General features: G+C 38.7%; 1 protein-coding gene across 2 annotated transcripts; it reads left to right on the forward strand.

Annotated features, from left to right (window-relative positions):
• Window positions 1-1860: 1860 nt before the first annotated feature.
• On the forward strand, window positions 1861-20571 carry LOC124412142. 2 transcript variants are annotated; one of them, XM_046891789.1, is made up of 6 exons: window positions 1861-2556; window positions 10692-10916; window positions 12217-12779; window positions 15572-15752; window positions 17733-17867; window positions 19074-20571. In XM_046891789.1, exons 2-6 carry the CDS (start codon window positions 10694-10696, stop codon window positions 20285-20287), a joined length of 2316 nt encoding a protein of 771 aa, XP_046747745.1. In that variant the 5' UTR covers window positions 1861-2556; window positions 10692-10693; the 3' UTR covers window positions 20288-20571. The 2 variants fall into 2 exon arrangements, with proteins under 2 accessions (XP_046747745.1, XP_046747746.1); XM_046891790.1 differs by lacking the exon at window positions 17733-17867.
• Window positions 20572-20966: the final 395 nt, after the last annotated feature.

The following is a 20966-nucleotide window of genomic DNA, read 5'->3' on the forward strand; positions in this document are numbered from 1 at the left end:
ACCTACCAAGCCATGCAACTGCTGTGTTAAAAGGCTGCCGCCCTATATTACCTACTCGTATGAGGGTCAACAACCTATATCATGTACATCAAAGAAGAAAGAAGAAAGCTAATACATTTTGGTAGTGTCTGGTCGATTAACTCTTCCAACAAAAACTTTTCCGCTCTCTCTCTCTCTCCTTGTCTTTCTGTGTGTGTGTGTGTTTGTCATCAAAAATCATGTCTTAATTTTTCCCATCATTCTTTAAGAAAATTTTGCACAATTTGATATGGCTTTACCAGTGTACCCAATATGTTGAGTCGAGAAGTTTAAATGGAAATTTGATCTTTCAGTTGCTTCATAATTCGAGAAATGTCAGCACAGTTAAAAGTTTAAAGTAATAACCAGACGGTCATAGCAATGCGTTTGAAGACCGGCATGAATAAATCTATTTGTACTTTTAGGGACTTCCGATTAACCCTTTAACTCCACACCTGAGAAATCATAGTGGTGAGATTTCGCACCAGCAACAAGTAAAATTTTCATGAATTTGGCGAGATTTGCGTTACATAACCGAGGTGTGGGATTTGCAGAAGAATCGTTTATTTTCAATCGAGTTCAATTCGTTTAAATTATGTTTAATTCTGCCTAATTTAAAGTCTAAGAATCCGAATTCAGTAAATAGTTTTAGTTTGTTACTGGAAAGTCGAAATTTCTAGGACCACTTTCTCTACTAATATTTATGAGTTTAGAAGAGTAATAACAAATTTCAAGCTTTTCAATGGTCATACCCACGATGAATATATCTAATTGTATTCATAATTAAAAAGTTCACATTTCTTTAGAGCGATGAAAAAAGTCGTGAATTTTTAAAAATTATTCTGAAGTTGTTTTTTAGGAAGCTGCTCAGAGAATTTTATCCATCTATATTTGTATTAAGAATACGATTAACGTTTCTAATTCCCATACAATCTCCATTGAGATCAATGTTCCGTTCTTTTATATCACAATACCGCATCACAGTTAATTACGGAGTCAAGCTGATACCTAGATGATATTTCACCGTCTAAACCTATAACATTGCCCATATTAATTTCGCATTATTTACGCAATCCGACAAGCTGTAAAATAATTTCATCCAATAACGACGTCTCATTGTTGAACGACTGAAATGTCGGATGGAAAAAGAAAAAAAGAAAAAAAATAGAAGAGATAAAATCATCACGAATGAATGTCAAGAGGATAATAACGAGAAGCTCGGCCGAAGCCGTACCTGCCCATGCATTTGCTGCTGCTCTGGGGCATCAAGAACCGGTCGGGAACCCGAAGAGCTGCGACTCGCAGAGGGGGAATTAGGCAGCGAATTGGAAGGAGTTGAGAGAGGCCAAGAAGTTGAGAATCACGTTCGCTTTGTTACACGGCACGCTGTGCTGCTGACCCAAATGATTGTTGCGAGTCCCAGTCCCAGCAGTAGTGCTGCTAGGTGTAGTGCTGCTAGGTATATAGGTATACCAAGAGTAAGCCCCAGGGCTTCTAAGGGGGGCGGCTTGCGGGCAGCAGCGACAGCGACACGCCAGTAAGAGGAACCGAGTGGCCACTGCTTCTCTGCCCCCGAGAGTTGCGGAGGTGTCTGCATGCAGCTGCAGCGCGCGGTGTTTGTCACGTGTATAAACCCACGACAGGCTGCAGATTGTTTAAATTTTGTATTTACTCTCCCCTCAGAGGGGTGGAAAATGTGATGGGCGTGCTGTTATACTGTATTCGTTGAACTTAATCATCCTTCTGTCCTTTGGCTTCCTGATCATCTCCCCCGTCACTGTATCATATCGACAAATTTCTTTTCGTTGATTTTTTTTATTTTTTTTTTATTATTCGTGACAAGTCGCTCCTGTATTCCCATATTACTATTCCTGATGAGTGAGAACATAATTTACGCGCGTAAAAAAGAGGACCAGTATTGTGGAACTTGTAAATACCTGACAGTGTTGAGGTCTGAATCTGGATCACAGTGCGAGCTTCAGTTTGAGCTAAAAGCGTTTGAGCGACTTGGGCTCTTGCGCTGTATCGAAGACGTCCCGAAATAATCCGGTGCAGCAAGCAGCGGCTTTGTACATCCGGCATACAATTTCAGCCTCACGTTATCTATTGTCTATTAATAATCCTTTCTGAAGTATCGGACAACTGTTGGATAGAATAAGCAAACGCCGACAAAAAAATGAGGCTGCACGTGGCGCAGGATCCAGCTGCAGGTGCCCCGGAAGATGGTCAAAACTGATTAAAGGATTACACACACGGTGAACCACGCGATGAATTTTATACATATATGCAGTGAAAAAGTATAGTGAGATAAGTGGAAACGTGGTATATCTTACCAACAATATCCGTCGACAAAATATCTGAGTAAAGAAACGGATAGAGAGAAAGAGAGAGAGAGAGATATACACACACACGTGTAAGAAGAGAATTCTGCAAGGGAAACTTGGAGACATTTTTATCCAGGCGATGCGGTTGGCGGTGCGGACGACTTTCGAAGCCAGCAAGAAAGCCGGTCGTCTTCGTTAAACGCTACCATTTCCAGTAAGTGATGCGGTACCTACATATTCATATACAAGAACTTACATGCAGTTTCAGAATCGTGAAAGGCGTGCCAGGCTGACGTTACGCCTTCAAAACGTATGATAATCTTTATCGTTATGTTATTTTGGACGCGCTAGATAGGAAAAAAAATCGTGACACGAAAATCTGCTTAATAGTCGCGATCCTGGATGCGGTTTCACCGATAAACTTAACCGTTACGAAACGTAAATGAGTTCCTCGGTTTCGTTGCGTACAGATCGTTGCGTTACCCATTTTCAATTTTTTCGATTCAGCTTAACATCTCGGTTCCCACGCCATGTTCTTACTAGTATATAAATGTCCTACTAAAAACAAACCCGCAATGTCTGCGCACTTTCTTGTTCCCTTGTTTCTCTCAGTTTCCGGTGTGAACAGTAAACTTGCAACAACACTCCAACGAGCTTGTCCATCGTTCCGTCCACCATGTTTTAGCAAATCAACATTCTTCTTCTTTTTCAGTGTCCTGAATTTAGGTGTGATGAAACTGTCGCATGTTCGCTAATTCGCCCTCCTCCCCAGTGATCGCAGGAATGACCTTATGTCGCAATTAATGCAATTAGCACGGCTTAATGCCTCGAGCTTGGGCTGTCAACTGGTAACCCACGTTCCCTGTGGTACTTGATATACACATTAAATGACCGCCAACCGCATGCGTGGGTCACTGCATTTATTGCTCACTATTATACATGTGAAATTTTTGCGGACACGGTTGACAAGGTCGTGAGAATTTTACCAAACGGTTCTAAGAGTTCCGCTTTTTTTTCAGCACGTTCATTCCAAACTTCCACTTTTAGCTTCTGACATGCTTCTCTTATAACAATTTCTTCAAAGCTTCGTGTAAACGGCGATTTTCAGTAGCTTGTAAATAAATTCAGATGAAAAAATTTCTAATCGTTCTCCAAATTATTTTTCAATTGCCAGTGAAGCATCACGCCTTCTATGGCTTTATATTATTATCAATGTCGTTCCGATTTTCAACTGTTCCCAGCTTTTAAGAGAGAAAGTGAATTATTAGATCCTCGTTCCAATTTCGTACGCACATATCGAGAATGAGTACATACGTGCATGCGCTCTAGTCGCCTGCGACCTTTGCCGCCATTTATTAAGCACATAGCATGATTCTGTTAGAGCTACAGAAAGCATAGTACACACACCTTACAAATTTTCTGCCTTACATACCCATGCTGGGTTGAAAAAGAGAAATTCCGCAGTTGCGCATGTTTTCACCGAGCAATCTCTTCTCCAGCATCTGAAATGAGCGTCAAAATACTAAAAATATAAATAAATGAGCAGTAAAATTGATCTATTGCATGCTTCTTCGTCCTGCTTTGCTTAAATCCCAGCATACCTCGCTTCGAGGTCTCGGATAAAGATTATAATAACTGTATACGTACATAACATCTGCTGGTCATTTCAAATTTATCGTTGGACACGCGAAACCTGAAAAAATATTCTCGACGTGTCATGGATCCAAGTTGATATAAAGAAGTTCTAGAAATACGCTTACCAAAGTTATTTTGATTGAAATAATTATACCTATAAGGCTGCACACCTTCGAATTTCTAGCCAATTACCGTCCTCTTTCCCTATCGTGACCTGTACGATCCGAAGGTATCTTCGTGCTCATAACAATGCAGATACTGGATGAATAAGAAAAATAATACGGTTTTTTGCAGTCTGTGGATAACATAAAGCGAATATTATGTAGGTATTGTTAGATCCTATTATGCTGAACCCAGAGCAACCGTGAAATATAACGCTACGCTATACTATAATTCTCGTCTTGAACGCTTGCCTGCGTCCTGTTTTCACGACCTTGGACCCACGGTATAAAGCCTCCACATTCCAACCGAGACAAACGACACACCCGCACTACGATCTCACGATCCTTAGATCCTCTCGATGCGTGCAATGCTGTATGCTCGGTGTTGCATGACCACCAATCGAACTGGGTACTAAGTATGACTTCGGTTATCATGAATATGCATGGATACGAAGCCGCGTAGTATAAAAGCCTAGAGTTTCGACGTCATTGAGAAGGGGTAGCATTTGACATACCTGCAGGAGGATGTAGGAATTCGTGGACCATGACTTACAGCTTTTCAGAAATCATGCAGAACCCGCAGCTAAGGAACACGAGCACCGAGTTAGGGTTCCTGAGAACCACTGATGGTACCATTCCGAAAAAAAATCTTCTATTTGGACAAATCTCGTTTCATCTTCCTTCTGTAGTGCTGCTCGAAATCGGGCTTAATTTTGGGCTAGAGGAATTTTATCGTCGAAGAATTCTCTTTTCTCAATGCTAAATAAGTTAAGTCGGTAGAATATAACATATAACCATATGTAGTATAGTGTATGTGCAGTTAAACCTTCAGTCTTAAGTCGCTTGGTCTGCAGCTCTTCGTTTTAACGTCTAAAAGACGTCGCGGCGTAGTTGTGCGTCACTCCACCGTCTCTTGATACGTATGTCGAGTGTGCACCAATATGCATGCACACTTATACCCATACTCAAACGCATAAGATGCACTTATTTGTTATCTTAGTAGTGGAATGCGAGGCGTGCGATCGTTTCGAGGCCCAAGCCTCGATGCTTCTCTATCAGTTTGGTAGCTTTGTATCGCTTATGCAGATCTCCTGCATCCTCGAATGTTCACGCTGTTTACTGAGCTCATTTTTCATGTTTAGCTGAAACACGGAGGAGTGAGTGTACCTGAGGGTATTCACTGCACGACTTTCGAATTAATTGGTATTCCTTCAAAAGTTCGTGCTTTATTATGACTTTCTGCCGTGTGTAGTATAACGAGAAGAAAGTTGTTGGATACGATAATCGTTATCCTGAATTATGACTACGTAAGAAAAGTTCCTTTTAGCTCGTATTTGCGTGATTTTTTTACCTTCATTTCTTTGCGCTGGTGGTTACTTATATTTATAACAAAACTGGTTGAACGTCCAGTTTAACTCGAGCACTGTAAACACATCTCGATTACCTCTGAAGGTACAAGCAGATACGTGTTTCCATGCGGTTACAAGTCTTCAACGGACTGAACTAACGAAAAAAGAATGGCATAGCTGAACTAATGATATTGTTGTGATCCAGTTTAGTAAACAAATGTTTTTAGGTCCGGAGTCTTTCGAATCATTCCAGTATTGAGGTTTGTTAAATTTGAGCATCAATTTTTGACGATTGAGAGTTTAATACCTTAGCCTTATAGTGGAACATCTTTCAAGAGTTGTCATGTCTTAAAGAAATCTGTTAGCATCATAGTTTTGTTTTATAAGTACTGCAGCTGTTGACTATACTTATTTTCTAGTTTATAAATTAATATTATGTAAAAGTCAGATTTTATAGTAAGTCACTTTGCGCTGTTAGGTACGGTCAAAGTAAAAGCAGTTATACCAAACCAGATAAACCGCTGCTCACAATTAGATTGAAGATATTTTTATCTCGGATCGTTTGCGAGCGACATGTGGATTTATTTTTCAAGACACTACTTGTCAACATCACACGATTCCATAAATTATTTACATTCTTATTCCAATCTATTTATATATTGAAAACTAACAAAGCATAGAATTTTTTGTTCATCCGTGGTCTAAAAGCACATTCTCTAAACAATCAGAGTTGAAACAGTCCAGAATCTGGAGAGTAGCATACTGCAGTGAATCAATTTTCTACGGTAACTGTTCTCGTTATATTGTGACACGATTACACTTGCGAGGGCCAAGCCATTGCTGTACAAAATATATAAATTAAAGTAAAGTCGGTAAAAAAGTGTTTTTATTCATCGTGTACTGTACAAATTCCATACTATGACGTATACCTATACACTTGCGAATAATATATATTAATACGGCAATTAAACATAGGTCAGTACGCGAGTTACGATTATCTATGCAATAGTAATAATTAAAATATGTTTTCTAATTTTCTATCGACTTATGTATGTAATCTTTGACGCAGGCGCTGCAGTTACTCGCTCTATCCGTACTTGCTCGCCGACTGTCATTAGCTAACGAAACGTTAATTAATTGTAGAAACTAGGAAGTTACCGTAAGTGCAGCGTATAGCGCATACACACCCATGCAAGCGCGGATTCCGCAAATAGGTAATTCCTTATATACCCACATACATTTGCCTGTTCGGAAGAGCGCGCGTCAAAGAAGTTGTTCTAGACGTATTAATGCACTGGTCTCCTGAGCTCGACATCTTTCAACTTCTCTGCACATACCACCACCTCGACTTTCTATTCGCTTCGGTGTTAGCCGACTACCACGTTTACCTCAACCTCTTTGACAACTAAATTATACCTACCTGCTAGCTACGCCTTGCTTTCCACCACAGTCCAAACTCGTGCTGCCTACTGTCACTGCCTCCAAATCCAGCCATACTTCAGATCAAAGTGCTTCCTTGGTACTCGGACTTCTTGACCTTAGAAGCTTTTTTGAAAGGTCGACTCTTGACATGCAAGTTATATCGAGTCAACGGCTGGATCGCTGCAGCGGAACCAGTCTCATATTTCAGACCATGGAATTTGAGGAGTATTACTTGATTACATATACTTATTACAGAGAAAAGACCGTTACTGTAGCTACGTATGTATATAGGTATATTCGCTGAGGGCTTGAGCCGCGGATCACGTGAATGGTACGGATGGACCAAAACGCGCATTTGCATTTTTTGATTACTTATTTGAATAATCATCATCTCGCGGTCGGCGAGCTTAGCATGCATGCACGAAGCCTGCTCAATCTATATTCACGTCTCACGTACCGTCCGAGCAAAAAGCTCGCTACCGCAAAAATACCAACTTTCAGATTACGTGCGCTGTTCTGTACAGAACAGTATCTAAGGTGTAAGATTTTGCCGTAACGTCTGTTTTTCCCTCGATCCTATTCCTCGACTTCATAACGCGCGATACTGTCTACTGGATCTCGTTTTTGCCTGAATACCCTACACCATCGGCAAGAAAAGATTCAATTACATTTCAATCTTGAGACTCTGTTACTGCAGGTAGCTTGTTCAACTATATCCACAAGTTTTGTTCAACATATTTTTTTTTTTCAACTATTGTAGGTTTAACGCAGTTTATATACACAGTATATCTATATTTACATCAGTTTGAGATGAAGTTGCGAATGATTATCCTGGCACAAGAAATTACCACAGCTCCTTTGTGATTAATTTTTTTCTCACCGTATACTGGCACCATTTTTTACCAACTTCACCATTAAAGAATAACCATCAAATATAAGGAAATCGAAGGTGGTTCTTCAAAATCTCTATTCAATATTTATACCACCTTCCATTGCGATGGTTGCTGCCACTATATTACAGCCATTGATCAAAGAAATTACTTTCCGACTACTGCCGTGCCGATCACAATTATTATAGCTATAAACTATCGAGGATCGTGTCGGTTCGATTGTGAATTCGAGCCTAGACTCGGGGCACTTTCACGTGTAGTTGCCTATATTGGTGCGTTTGTATTTAATGTTTATGCATATCCATATAAACCGGGTATGAAACTTCTTACGTGTTCAGGAGACAAATGAGGGTAAAAGAATCCTATAAATGGCATAGCAATCGTCGAACGATTTCTTCCCTGTTACCAGTTGACACTTGCTTGTCAGTTTTCCGGCTTACATAATCACAGCACAGTCGTATTAACATTTGCATCAACAAATTGCTAAACTTGGAGAAAACCTGCTGCACGAACGATTGTCCAGCTATAGTATTAGACGCGTGAGTTGACAAGAAACCGCATTCCTCGTCTCCTTTCTTGTATCAATCCCTAAGCGTTTCCTGATGCCCTCGGTACGTCGAAGGTCGAAATACCGATTATTAATCTGGCACGAAAAGGTCGCATAATAGGTTTACGATGCTAAGCTTGATGTAAGCCGTTCGATCTTTCATTACAACGATGCTCACGTATTCCCACCATTGTCATGTCTACCTACCTACTACGTCGAATTCCATGTTTTTACTTGAGAACGTCCTTCCTAATTGTAAGTTCTTTCTCGAAAAGGTAAAAAGAGCCTCTGTATGGCTGAGGAACCCTGTAAACTAATGGAATTTTCAAACCTGCAGAGTTACCGGTGTAAAAATTGATGGAAATGATATCGCGTTTGAATGCTCGAATGACCTCGGTTCATGGTATGAACTTTAAACCAATCGGAAAGCGCGACAGTAAGAAGCATAGTTGATCGTTGCTTGAAGACCTATACAACATCGTGACTCTCCACCTTAGTAACAGACACTTTTCGCAATGTTCAGCCATTGCTCTTAAAAATATTTAATCGAAAGCTTATATTTGTAAAAAAAAAAAATTTTGTCAGTTTTTACTGTTTTCGCAGATCTAGAGACAAAAATTCTCTCGTGAAAGTGATGAGGGACACTATTTACATAATTCCTGTACACTCTCTAGCCTCTATTAAACAAACTATGCGTCGAATGATCTTTGAGAGAGTGGATCAATAAAGAAAAATTTATGACCCCTGAATATATGTATCTTGGTATTGGACAATTTCTCTAACAGATATCGCTTTCGGACCAAATTGATTCAAGAATTTTGTGAGGAGAAAGGAAATATGTATACGCAGTTAAAGTTGGTAACTTTGACTCACTAGTTTGTCAATCCAAAAATTGCAAATGTTGGATTGAACAATAAATTAAAACATATTTTGAAGTTGTTTAATACAATAATCGTTTTGCAGTTTCGATTGTTTAATACGATCTTTATTACATGAGAGAAAAAAGTTGATAAATCAGAAAAAAAAATAAATAAAAAATTGTTTCGATCTACCAAATGCGGAGTTCACGGGCGGGAAAACGAGTATTTAGTTATTATAATAATTTATAAACTGCACAAACTAGATTAAAAATACTTCTGTAGACTAAATTATTATTTAACACAAATACGATGACGTACAGTCAAAGTAATATTAAGTTGAACGACCTACGTCACATAGTTAATGTGAAAATCATTTTGTTAATCTAAATATCCTACTTTTTAATCGAACAAGTCTTTGGTTAATGCAAGACCATGTTCTGTTGGTTTAAAATAATCCCAGTTAACGGAACTGAATATTTAGTTGGATAAATCACAGTTAGGTACAAGCAACTGAACATTCAGTTCAGTGTAATGTTTCAATCATTAACTAAATCATCAACAAGATGAAAAGATACATTTATCTCAGTGAGACGAAGGTATTTCCAGATGACATGAAGAGATTTTGGAGAAAAATGCATGCATCTCATCAACATTTCAACAATTTGAAAGCAATGAAAAAGCCGATAAAATACTTCAGTTGAGGAATGAAGTGCTTCAAATCAACAAAATATTTATTCGACATAAACATTTCGTTAATCTCATGGGCCAAACACACTGAACACTTAAATTTAATTACCTTCATGTTTTCCCAGCTGCTTACATGTTGAACTTTTGTGGTTTTCTTTCCACCAATAAAATATTCAAAAGTAGCTTAATTTATTGAGCTATTCATGATTGTAGATAGACTCACTGAACTATTTGTATGGAAACAATTTCATCGTTGTTTAGACTGATGCGTGTATTCGAATCAACAAAAGTATTTGCAGTTAGTCGAATTGGATTCACTGAATTGGATCAACGAAACAAATGGTACCTTAAAGAATAATCGCATGTAGAGGTTGATTTAAGGAGATCAAATCTGATTCGGCGGAATACTAAATTTTTTGATGACAGAAAAATATTTAGTTGAAGCGATTACGCGCGTTCAATCCCCTTCTTCAACCGGATGAACATGGAGTTCACACACCTGAGTATTGTTTGAAACTATCAAATTTTCAATGAAATTAACCGCATTGTTCAAATAACTCGTTTCGTTGATTTGAACTGACTGAATTTATTATGTCTACTACGGCATACTCATTTTCGCAAAATAATGATCGAAGCAACAATTTTTTATCCAACTAAATCGATTCAGTTGACTTAACGACTTCTTTTTCTCTGTGTACATTTGACTTTATCGAAGCACACGTGATGACGTCATCTCATGAATCAGCTTCTTTGAACTTCGAACACTCGACTAATTTTACTTTTCCGTTTTGGTTTCAGAAATGCGAAGCGAAGTTAGCGAATGGCTGGCCACGTGTGTCGGGTCACCTATATGCGTTCTTTTGCTTTCCTGGACTCTTTTGATCTACCAGAACCAGCCGTCATCGAGTAAGCGGAGAATCGATCTCTTAGTGGTCGCCGTACTCGCCCAGAGCCTCATTCACCAACTGGCCCTGCTTTTCTACGCCATTCTTAAGCTTATAAGACCAGTCAATCATTTTGGAGGTACGTAAAATCAGTGGAAGTATTCACCTCCACAGTGATGTGGTGAATTAAAGTGTGAGAAGTTTTTCGCAAATATTTTCCAAAAACTCTTCACTGATCTTTGAAATTTTTTTTATTGACTTTAAATACATCTGTAAGAACGGACGTAAAGAAGAAAGTCGCTTAAATTATATTTATTATACTTCGAGCCATATTATACAAAAAAGTGTTTTGTCCGGAGGACTAGAGCACCATATCCTTACGTTTTGGATATGCTGAATTCGAATGATCTGTTGTTAGAATTGTTCAATCGCTCCCAAATTTTGAGTACTCTTGCATAAAACGGTCGTTCGTCGACCTCAAACTCGACCTCGAAGTGAAATACACTACATATAACTCGAAATCGGGAGGTGATGGAGCAATTCTGACACTAAGTTCGGATTCAGCATATTGAAAAACACATTCGTATGGTGGTCAAGTCCGCCGGACAAGACACTTTGTTTTGTGTGCCCGTGTTATTGTTTCTGAAATTAAATTAAAGGGCTCAGATTTCAAGAAAAGCCGCAGATTTCTTATAAGAACAGGTATCAGAAAATTTTTGGGCATAGTGAAATTTCAAGAGAATTTAGACATTTTCAGGAGATATCAATACTCGAATGTTTGAACAATTCAAAAATCATGACATAAATTTTTCGCAAGGACTTCCAAGGTGAAAAAAAATTTGAAGTGATCGATTTTTTATCAGATAGTGAAACGGCACCGTTCCAAATAAATCCGAAATTTTATTTGAGAACGATTCATCAGAGTTTTAACGATTCCGTATGTATGACACCTTATTCAAAAGCTGCAAGATTGACACGTTAAAGTGAGAGTATCCACTCACTTGGAAAACCGGAAAACCTCAGGGATTTAGGTTTTTCATACATTCTCCAATTTCAGGAAGTATGGTAGAGTTAACTGTTTAAAAAATGTCCAATCCACCTGAAAGTTTGCATTCGAAGATTATTGATAACGGTTCTTATATTCGCTGTGTTTTTCTGTGATCGCGTCTTGTCTGTAAAGTGGCACAGAACCAGTACAACAATCAAAACATAACCTTGCCAACGAGTGTAAATCAAACTGAATCAACAGAGCCAGTCTAAGTGTTACATACATATTTAATTCGAAAAGACTAAGCTCCAGAATCATTTCGCACACGAGGAATTTTTAGGAAATGTATAAACCAAGCTGCTTTGTTCTAAAACAGTAAAATGTCCTCATCAAGACTCGAGTGACCTTCTCCTGGTAGTTGAGGGTCAACTAACCGTGTCTTATGTTGCAGAATTATGCTCAACTTTGGTATGGATGCTGAACTCGTCGAGCATATTACAAGAGTTGTCGCTAACGACCATTGCAATTTTCGCCGCAATAAGCTGCGAGGAAGTGACGAAGAATCACTTGAAGTATCACTTGTTGAGCATGAGCATTCTGTCGGCCTGCATTGGCGTGACAGGTGTCCTGAACTTCCAGCCAGACACCTGCGTCTTCGTTGCTCACGAACTCTCGCCTAAGTATGGGATCTTCTTCAACTCCTTGCGAGGTCTGCTCATGTTGACGTCGATCCTGAGCCTCTTCGTGACCTTCTACAAAGACATATGCGCGAAACCGAAGAACGAGCTCCTGAAAAGTGTCTCCGACTTGTCTGACCTCAGCTCGAAAAACTCATCAGGCTTCGAGTGTCCTCAGGATCGGACTTGGGACCCCTCGAGTGTGTCCTGCACGAGCAGTTCGACGAACAGCAGAGCCTGCCTTAGGAAGAAAAAAGTGGTGGATGAGAACAACAGCCATTCAACGGTCTACAGCGTTCTGTTTGTCTGCTATATCTGCAACCACATTCCAGTGCTGGTAATTGAAATTTTTGAGTTATATCTTGCGTCGAGTATCATGGTTACTCAACACAGTCGACGCGCGTCGTTCGAATTCTGCCCGCACTGTGAGAAGGTATCTTTTTGCCAATTATTGCTCGCCAGGGCCAATCCAATATTTCGTAACTCGGCTTAGCTCGGCTACTATGCCATGTAACGTTATAGGACTCGGAACGGTCGAATCGCGAATGAAGCCAACCGTGAAACTTTCGACTCGCGTGCGGCGTGCAAGTGGCTAAACCAAAATTATTGCGCGTTAAAAAATTGTATTCCTGATTACCGATCAGGGCGAACATGGCATTCGGCGAAGACCTCGAGATCCTTGAGTACCTCGCAGTCTTGAGATCGCATCGCGATTCGATCACGTTGGATGTGGATTGGTTTGACGGTTGTGGAGCGAAAGGTCTCTCGAGGATGAAGCCATGCGTGCTTTCAGCTACACGTATCTATAATATCTCGCTTACGAATGTCAGCGTTAAGTTTCAGATACAAATAAACTTACCCGTACAAACCTCGCAACGTAATCAAGAAAGCGACACGACCTGCACTAGCGCAAAAGAAGTAATTATAAAATAAGGATTTCCAATGACTGAATCCACCGGCGACGGAAGTCGTTGGAACCTTCGTCCAACCACGTATAGTATCCTGTACTGGGTACGCTCGTTGATTTTTTGTCGCCAAATCAAATGTGAGCATGTATGTGGTTTCATTCTGTACTCAAGTTTGCTAGGCTATTGCCTTGACACCATCAAGCGTAGAGAGAACACGGATTATAAAATGGTATGATTTAAAAAAAAAGTCGATATAACGATCGGTTTAACCCACCCGTAAGTCAACAGAATATTAATATTTCTATGATATGAATTCAAATCTACAGACGTGCCGGTAAAGATTGGCAGTAAATTAAACTCTGTTCTACACGTAGGAAAGAAGCATTTTTTTGTATACTTCAATTGGACGACCATACAATTTATTTACATATTTTGACCGGTTAGTTCGAGTCCCATAAGTGTTGCTGTTAATTTGAATCATAATATATAAGAAGTTCGTTTCGCTTAATGTAGCGGAAACTCCCAATACCAGTGTTAATGCGAGATATATATAAACGATGATGATGACGAAGCTTTTTTAGTTTTTTTGTAAGTCGGATTACTATTATAATTCGCAAAACAGACAGCGGTACAAACTGTTATTTTGATCTCTGTGGTATTTTGAGTTCGTTGATCGAAGCAAATTCTTGTCTGTATAATTTAATATTCATACATTCTATCGTAAAACTCATGCATGAATCAGATAAACAATCCTATTTGCACAAAAAATATTATATATTATTCAATCATTTTTTGTGAAATGTATAAATTTTTATCAGGTATCTATATATAACATAGATACTTTGTGATTTGAGTAAATTCCCACGACAAGTAGCATTGACAGTTTGATTTTATGTTTCTTAGTGTAAATTGATTGCAAAAGAATGTCAACAGTTAGTTATAATATCTATTTTCCGTTTTCTTCCAATGTAAAGGTATTTTACGTTTTTATAAATCGTTACACGATGAAACGTCTCTATAAAATCAAACCCACGGACCAAAAACGTATTGCGTGTGCGTCCGGAACCAGATTCATCCCGCAGTTCGAAAGTCTATTATACGTTTTCACTTGTGCACAATTAAATCTACGGATGGTTAAAAACCGAAAGTTTTTCCTAGCAATAGCATCATGCACTCGCGATGCTTCAGCGATACCTGCAACAGACTCCTTTCTCGCTCTAATTTATCGTCAGCAATTTCAGTCGGCTATGTTCAAATCATATCTCCACTGCAGTATAATTGATGCTACCGTTACATCCAGCGCCCTGAATCACTAAAAATACCGCGTTTGGTTGAGCATTATTTGTAAATTGTATTATGCTCCGTGCTGCACGCGTGTCTGCACATAACGCAAGGGCTGACACGTGTTTATTACTATTGAGCTTGTGCGTGCATGCGAGCTCGTTCGGGTTCGGTGCGCAAGCACTGTGAAGTAGAATTAAATATGTTATATGCTTTCCCCGGTTTGTACACAGGGGGGGGGGGGGGGGGGGGGGTTGGCATGTAATGCACTGTGTATAGCCCGACTACCTGGGCATGATTTAGAGGAGATGATTAAAAGAATTATAGATTAAATCGACTTTTGGAAATTCTCGATCTAATTGAGTTGAATTTTATTTCACATACCGTATAAGTTTCATGTTATTTAACCATTTTCAAATGGTTTTCCACTGCACCGCTGTTTTCCTCTATTTATTAAATCATTTGTTATGATTGTGTGTTTTTTTTTCTTCTGTTTTGTTTTAAGCTGAAAGCGAAAACTGTGAATAACAATTTTGTAAGCGCGGTGAACCCGCGTGTATTCGCGGTGTTGCTAACTTGCTACGCGTACATGCTATACGTGCTGTATACCTGCAACTATCTCGACTCACGTTACGATTTCTCTCATTCGAAACTTGTAATTCTACGCGTATTACACGCCTGCATATTGCTCCTAAGTATGGCATACCTCCATGTATGGATAAACATAGAACGGATGATTCTGAATTATAATGCATTTTATTTTACCAACTCGGGTTCGTTGCAGCTCTAAGTACATAAGTTATGACATAGCTTTTAAATTATTGATTGAAATAGTTGAATAAAAAGTATTTTTGATTTGTTTACTTTTCTAATGCAATCGATTTGAATTTATCACGAGTTTTGAGAATGCAGAGGAAAAATATATGGAATTATTTTACAGGTCATCTCCATAAGACCGGAACTACTGCGGGGCTTTTGTACACCACAAAATATAGCCACGTGGCTACCGCTACTTCAGGATGTTTTACTTCCAATCTGTTTGGCTATTTTCGACAAGATGTTCTGCCACTACGTTGCCAAAGTTTACACGAAGCAGGATCACGCAGGGAAATTATCACACGGTAAATACCAAACTCGAATATTTCAACAGTAGGAATAATAATTATATGCCAATTGACATATTTCTCTACATTATTAAATTTTTTCAAACATCCTTAAAATTAGTCATCGTTTCTTCGTTATATTCTCCATTTACTTTTGCATCGTATTTTTGTTGTATTCACCGAATATTACTCGATTATATATACCACACCTAATGATACATACCGTAATATCGTTTAATTGTATATACATACCGACAACCATTCTCTTTACGATAGACAAAATTGCAATCCGATTGTTTATTATTCTACTCACGCAAAATATAACTATAATTGAGTGCCAGGCGAAGTTATCTGTACGCTTATTAACAAATCGAAATCGCATTGAAACGTTCTACTTGCTGCGACGTTACGAAAGAATGTTGCCAACCAACAACAGTTATACCGTTCCTGCGGATAGAGGTCTAATGAAAAATAAAAAGAAAGACAAAAATTGATTGAAGAAAATAAACGAAAATAAAAGCTAAAAAATTGAAAGACAAGTTCTGTTTTGTACATATTTTTTAACATAAGGTTACTTGGCCTAATATAATAATAAACAGTTGTAAATATAGCTATATTATATACATATACTTACAATTCTACAGTAACGTTCATAATTTTTATCGCCCCGTAAAATTCAACCATCAGCCAATTAAACTTGCCACGTGAACTTTAACCGCGTAAGGTTCACGGTCATTGAAATAACAGTTCGCGGTGTAACTGTTATGTTAGAATCGATTTAAATCCCAGAAGAATTTCTTTATATAATTTAATATGGGAAACGTTAATCACCGCATAAGTTGAACGCTAAATGATTAATAAAAAAAAATAAATAAATAAAAAACGAAAAGAAACAAATCACCAGAAAGTTAAATAAATAATATGTAATTAAGTAGACGATATTTTTTTATTACCTCAGTAAGTAGGAATAAACGCGAAAAGAACAGTTATAATGATAATAAGTTGATCGATTCACCTCTGGTACCTATTTTCCTCCGGGCTGTACAACTTTGTTTATTTGAAGCTTTTTTTCGTACGTATAACCTATATTGTAATGGCAAGCACGATACGTGTACATAACCCATTAAACACGCTTGATATTAATGAGCATGACGACTGTGAACTGCTTTATTATACACGCATAGTTGTCTACAACGTGTATATAATAATATATAGGAAGGTATATGTAATGTGTTACGAAGACACTGTGTATCCAATAACGACCATCGTGATCACGCGTAACGGAATATGAAGAATATTTTTAGGCCAAAACAGGCTTGCATAGATATTTAACTCTTGACCACAAAATACTACGCACATTCCACTCATGCGTAGGTTTAATATTAATTCCCATAAGGACACGTGATACGGCAATTCACCATTAGTTGTGAAAAAAAGGCAAAAGTTGGAAAGGTTAGTTTCATGCTTCCTCATGGATTACGGTAAATTTGACTTATGATACCTACTTTAGGTCCATAGATACCCAAGTAAGGTAGGCGTTGGTGTCTTCAGATGTACAAATTGTGACTAACTGTGATTTTCATTGACGCTTTACTGCTCTTACTACATATATGATATTAAAATATCTTCTATGGCAAAGTTGCATGACTTTTCTAATTCTTATGGTGCTTTTTTCGTCAACTGGGTTACTCTTTCAATCAAACTATCAAACGGTTAAGCCTAACAGACTTCCGAGTTCAACAGTAATTTTCATTTCATTTTCAAAATCTGGTTTAGAATAAAACAAAAAATTTGGAAAATGTCACAGCTAGTTTTCTCAACTAGTGTTACAGTATTGTGGATTGTATAACGAAGGTTTAAGAGGTTGACAGCAAAGTGGCCTATATAGTTGACAAAGAAACCGTACATGTGGCTGCACTGTCTGATTGTTTCTATTACATGCCTATTAAGTTCAGCGTAAAACCTACTTTCGTCTGCGGAATTCTATTTTTGCTTCAGGTGGTATCGATGGAAAATTCAGACATTTCGAACAGGACGCCGAGTATAAGTTGCAGTTAAATTTGAATCATGGCTTAAAATTTCCACTAACTAATGGGAGTCTCTATGGAAGGTTGCATAACCACCAAAATAGAGGTATACACTTTATTTCTTATACTATATCTAATGTTTTTTACACTGTATGCATGCGTCAAACTATTTGTTTATTATATATATAATAAACATGTTTCTATTTGGTTTGTTTCGATCTCTCGTCTCCAAATTCCTATTGTTTTCAATCTACCGATCGCAAGATTGCAAAATACCAGAAACCGGTTCTCTACAGCAAATTTAAATCAACTCTTGTCTCATTATTGCGACAGCACGGGCCAAAGGATGTGCAGTTTTTTGGTTCTCAATCCCCGATTACTTTCCAATAAACATTTATCAACATGTAATGCGGAAGCAGGTTTTTGTGAATCCAGTTTGAGATTTCTACTTCGAAAGACATCTTTCAGTTTTTTGCATAAATTTATTGAAGAATTTCCTAACTCTGAATAGTTTCAACTTAAATTCATCGAGAGATCATTCAGAGTGATACATATTTAAAAAAACTTCTTCCGAAATTTGAATCCATAAAAATATCGAGAGGTTTTACGACATGGCCATGAATATTTTAAAACTTGATTTTCGATACCGAAGACTATCAGCAAAAAAACATTCAGAAACGGCCATCATGAAATTGAGAGCATTTTTTAACGAATTTCGACCACCCCAAATGCCAAAGTTGTGAAACTATTTTCTACGATTATTTTTGTTTCAATCAATACCAATCCAATTTTCTTTTTAACATTCCCGAAAAATGCTTAGTTTTTTATTGTCTATTTTTAGTCAAAGTTTCGAACCAGAAAACGAATAATTTGTATATCCTAATAATTCATAATGCCAAGTGTGTAGAGTATTGTCTAATGCAGAAATTCAGTTGGATACCCAAAATCAAAAACGGTGGACACAGCAAAAATAATTGTTTATCTTCATTTCTATGCGCAATATGCTTTTTCCATTAATCCCGATGACATGACGCGGTTTTTGGTTTTCTGAGCTGACAAAAAACACGCAGACCTACATATTGACGACAGGATTATTCTAATTTCAAGTTGCGTTACCGCTAAATTGTTTACATATTTTGAATTTTAACCGGTGCTCATCCAACTGAGCGAGAGAGAGAGAGAGAGAGAGAGAGAGAGGGAGAGAAAACGAACTAAAGAGAGAAAAAGAGAGTCCCACATACGCGTTCGTAAATGCAGCAAATCTTCCAATCAAAGTTCATTCGATAAATCACGAATCTCCTCCCATTTATAGGAAGAAACGGTACAATAACGATGGGAATACAGCACTACCCAAGGTCACAGTCTCACGATGAAAATGCCTACTCGTCTCTCCCGGCGGAGTTGACCTCGTTCACAAGTTCGACGTTTGAGCCCCGTAAAGACTCGAGGATAGGCTCGCAGAAGGGAAAGGTTTCCAGCGACCAGCAACAGCAGCAGAAGCCGGACAGAATCCGGATAAACGAGAACTTCGAGTTCGGCAGCAAGCGCAAGATTAGCAGCACGGACGTCTTTGGTCAGAACATGGAGAACCTGGTGCAGCTCGACGACGGCGTCGCTGCGATCGCCAGACCGGGATTCGGGCCCGGAAACGGTCCTCGAAATCACTACATAAAGGGAAGTCTGGGTCAGATATGCGAAGAGGGTCCTCGTCTTCACGCCCCGAAGGTCACAGTCGGCCTCGAGAATTGTTCAAGGCTGGAGAAAAGCCTGGACGCAAAGTTCAAGTACAACTCGTGCACGGAGATCCATGAGATACCGAATCGCGCCAGGAAGCCGATGCGCAGGAACCAGAGCTTCGACGAGTCCAGCGGAAACGCGGTCTGCGGTCCCGAGGGCGATTCACGGACCTACGTCAAGGGCAAGGGATGCTACCCGTCCGTCTTCGAGCTCCATTACAGCGGCGTCGAGGCCTCCGGAGGCTACGATACTTCCGACGACGAGAGCTGCGACCTCAACGAAGAATTCCGGGACTTCGGAGACACGATTAGCTCGTGCAGAAGCTGCTGCTCAGTGACAACCGTCGCCAACGACGACTTCGAGTTCTACCAACGTCAGGAACCCGCGAGGGCGGATATCGACGGCTCGAAGAGAACCGGAAACTCCGATGCCTGCAGCAGCATGCGGTCATTTACGCCGAAGATTATAGACAAAAAATCTTCCAAGTCCTCAAAAACTGCCGCTTCCGTTTCTGCTGATAATTCACCCGGCTCAAGGGACGCCCGGAATTTTACCAAGCCAACGATACATTCGTATCATTTGAAGAACAAAATAGCCGCTGGATACTCGATGAATGATCTCGACAAATTAACTGTCAGTGACAAAGCGCTTGCTTTATCCGCTGAAAGTCTTCGCAATATACTGAGAGATTCTGGTGTCAGCTATCTGGATAACGGAGAACTTTGCAGACACGACATAGGCGGCTCAGCCCCTGACTTTAAAAGAATATTCGTCTCCGAGTTTATCTGAATTATGACTAAATTTGGAAATTATTTGGAGACTTGATATCTGCTGTTTTGCCTTTTTCACGCAGTATCGTATTATGATAGAGTTGTGTTTGCGTATGCAGGAATATGTATTATGTATGTACATAACTATTTTCACATTACAATATAATATCATCGATTGTTTGTATTCGTTGAGCGTTCTTTTTTTAAACGTGTAAATATTCCGTGTATATTTGTACTTTATTATTACTATTATTATTAGTATTATTACATATTATTTAAATAAAGCATATATCGCTTTTTCTTTTGTTTTGAAATGTCTTATACCATTAATAATAAAAGCTCCGTATAAATACATCTACGTTGTGAAAATTTTGTCGGTAAGTGCAGGCGTTTATACCGTTATATGATAGTGTATCGTCTTGTGAGTGTGTTATATACATCCAGAAGATTACTAGAAGTATTTAATATCCAACGCGTAGAAACTATATCGACGTACTTTCTAATCGGTGAAATATATATCTTTCCCATACCACACGCTACATTGAATTGTTCTATACGTCTCAACGACTGCGCAATATGTCATGTAAAACTCGATTACCATTATTAACTGATTTTTCAAAAACTGAAGTTAAAACTGTGGACCCAATTTATAGTGATGAAATTATTCTTATTCTGAATGTAGAATAACGGAGTTTTTA

Source organism: Diprion similis, chromosome 11, assembly GCF_021155765.1.
Source record: "Diprion similis isolate iyDipSimi1 chromosome 11, iyDipSimi1.1, whole genome shotgun sequence".
Taxonomy (NCBI): Eukaryota; Metazoa; Arthropoda; class Insecta; order Hymenoptera; family Diprionidae; genus Diprion; species Diprion similis.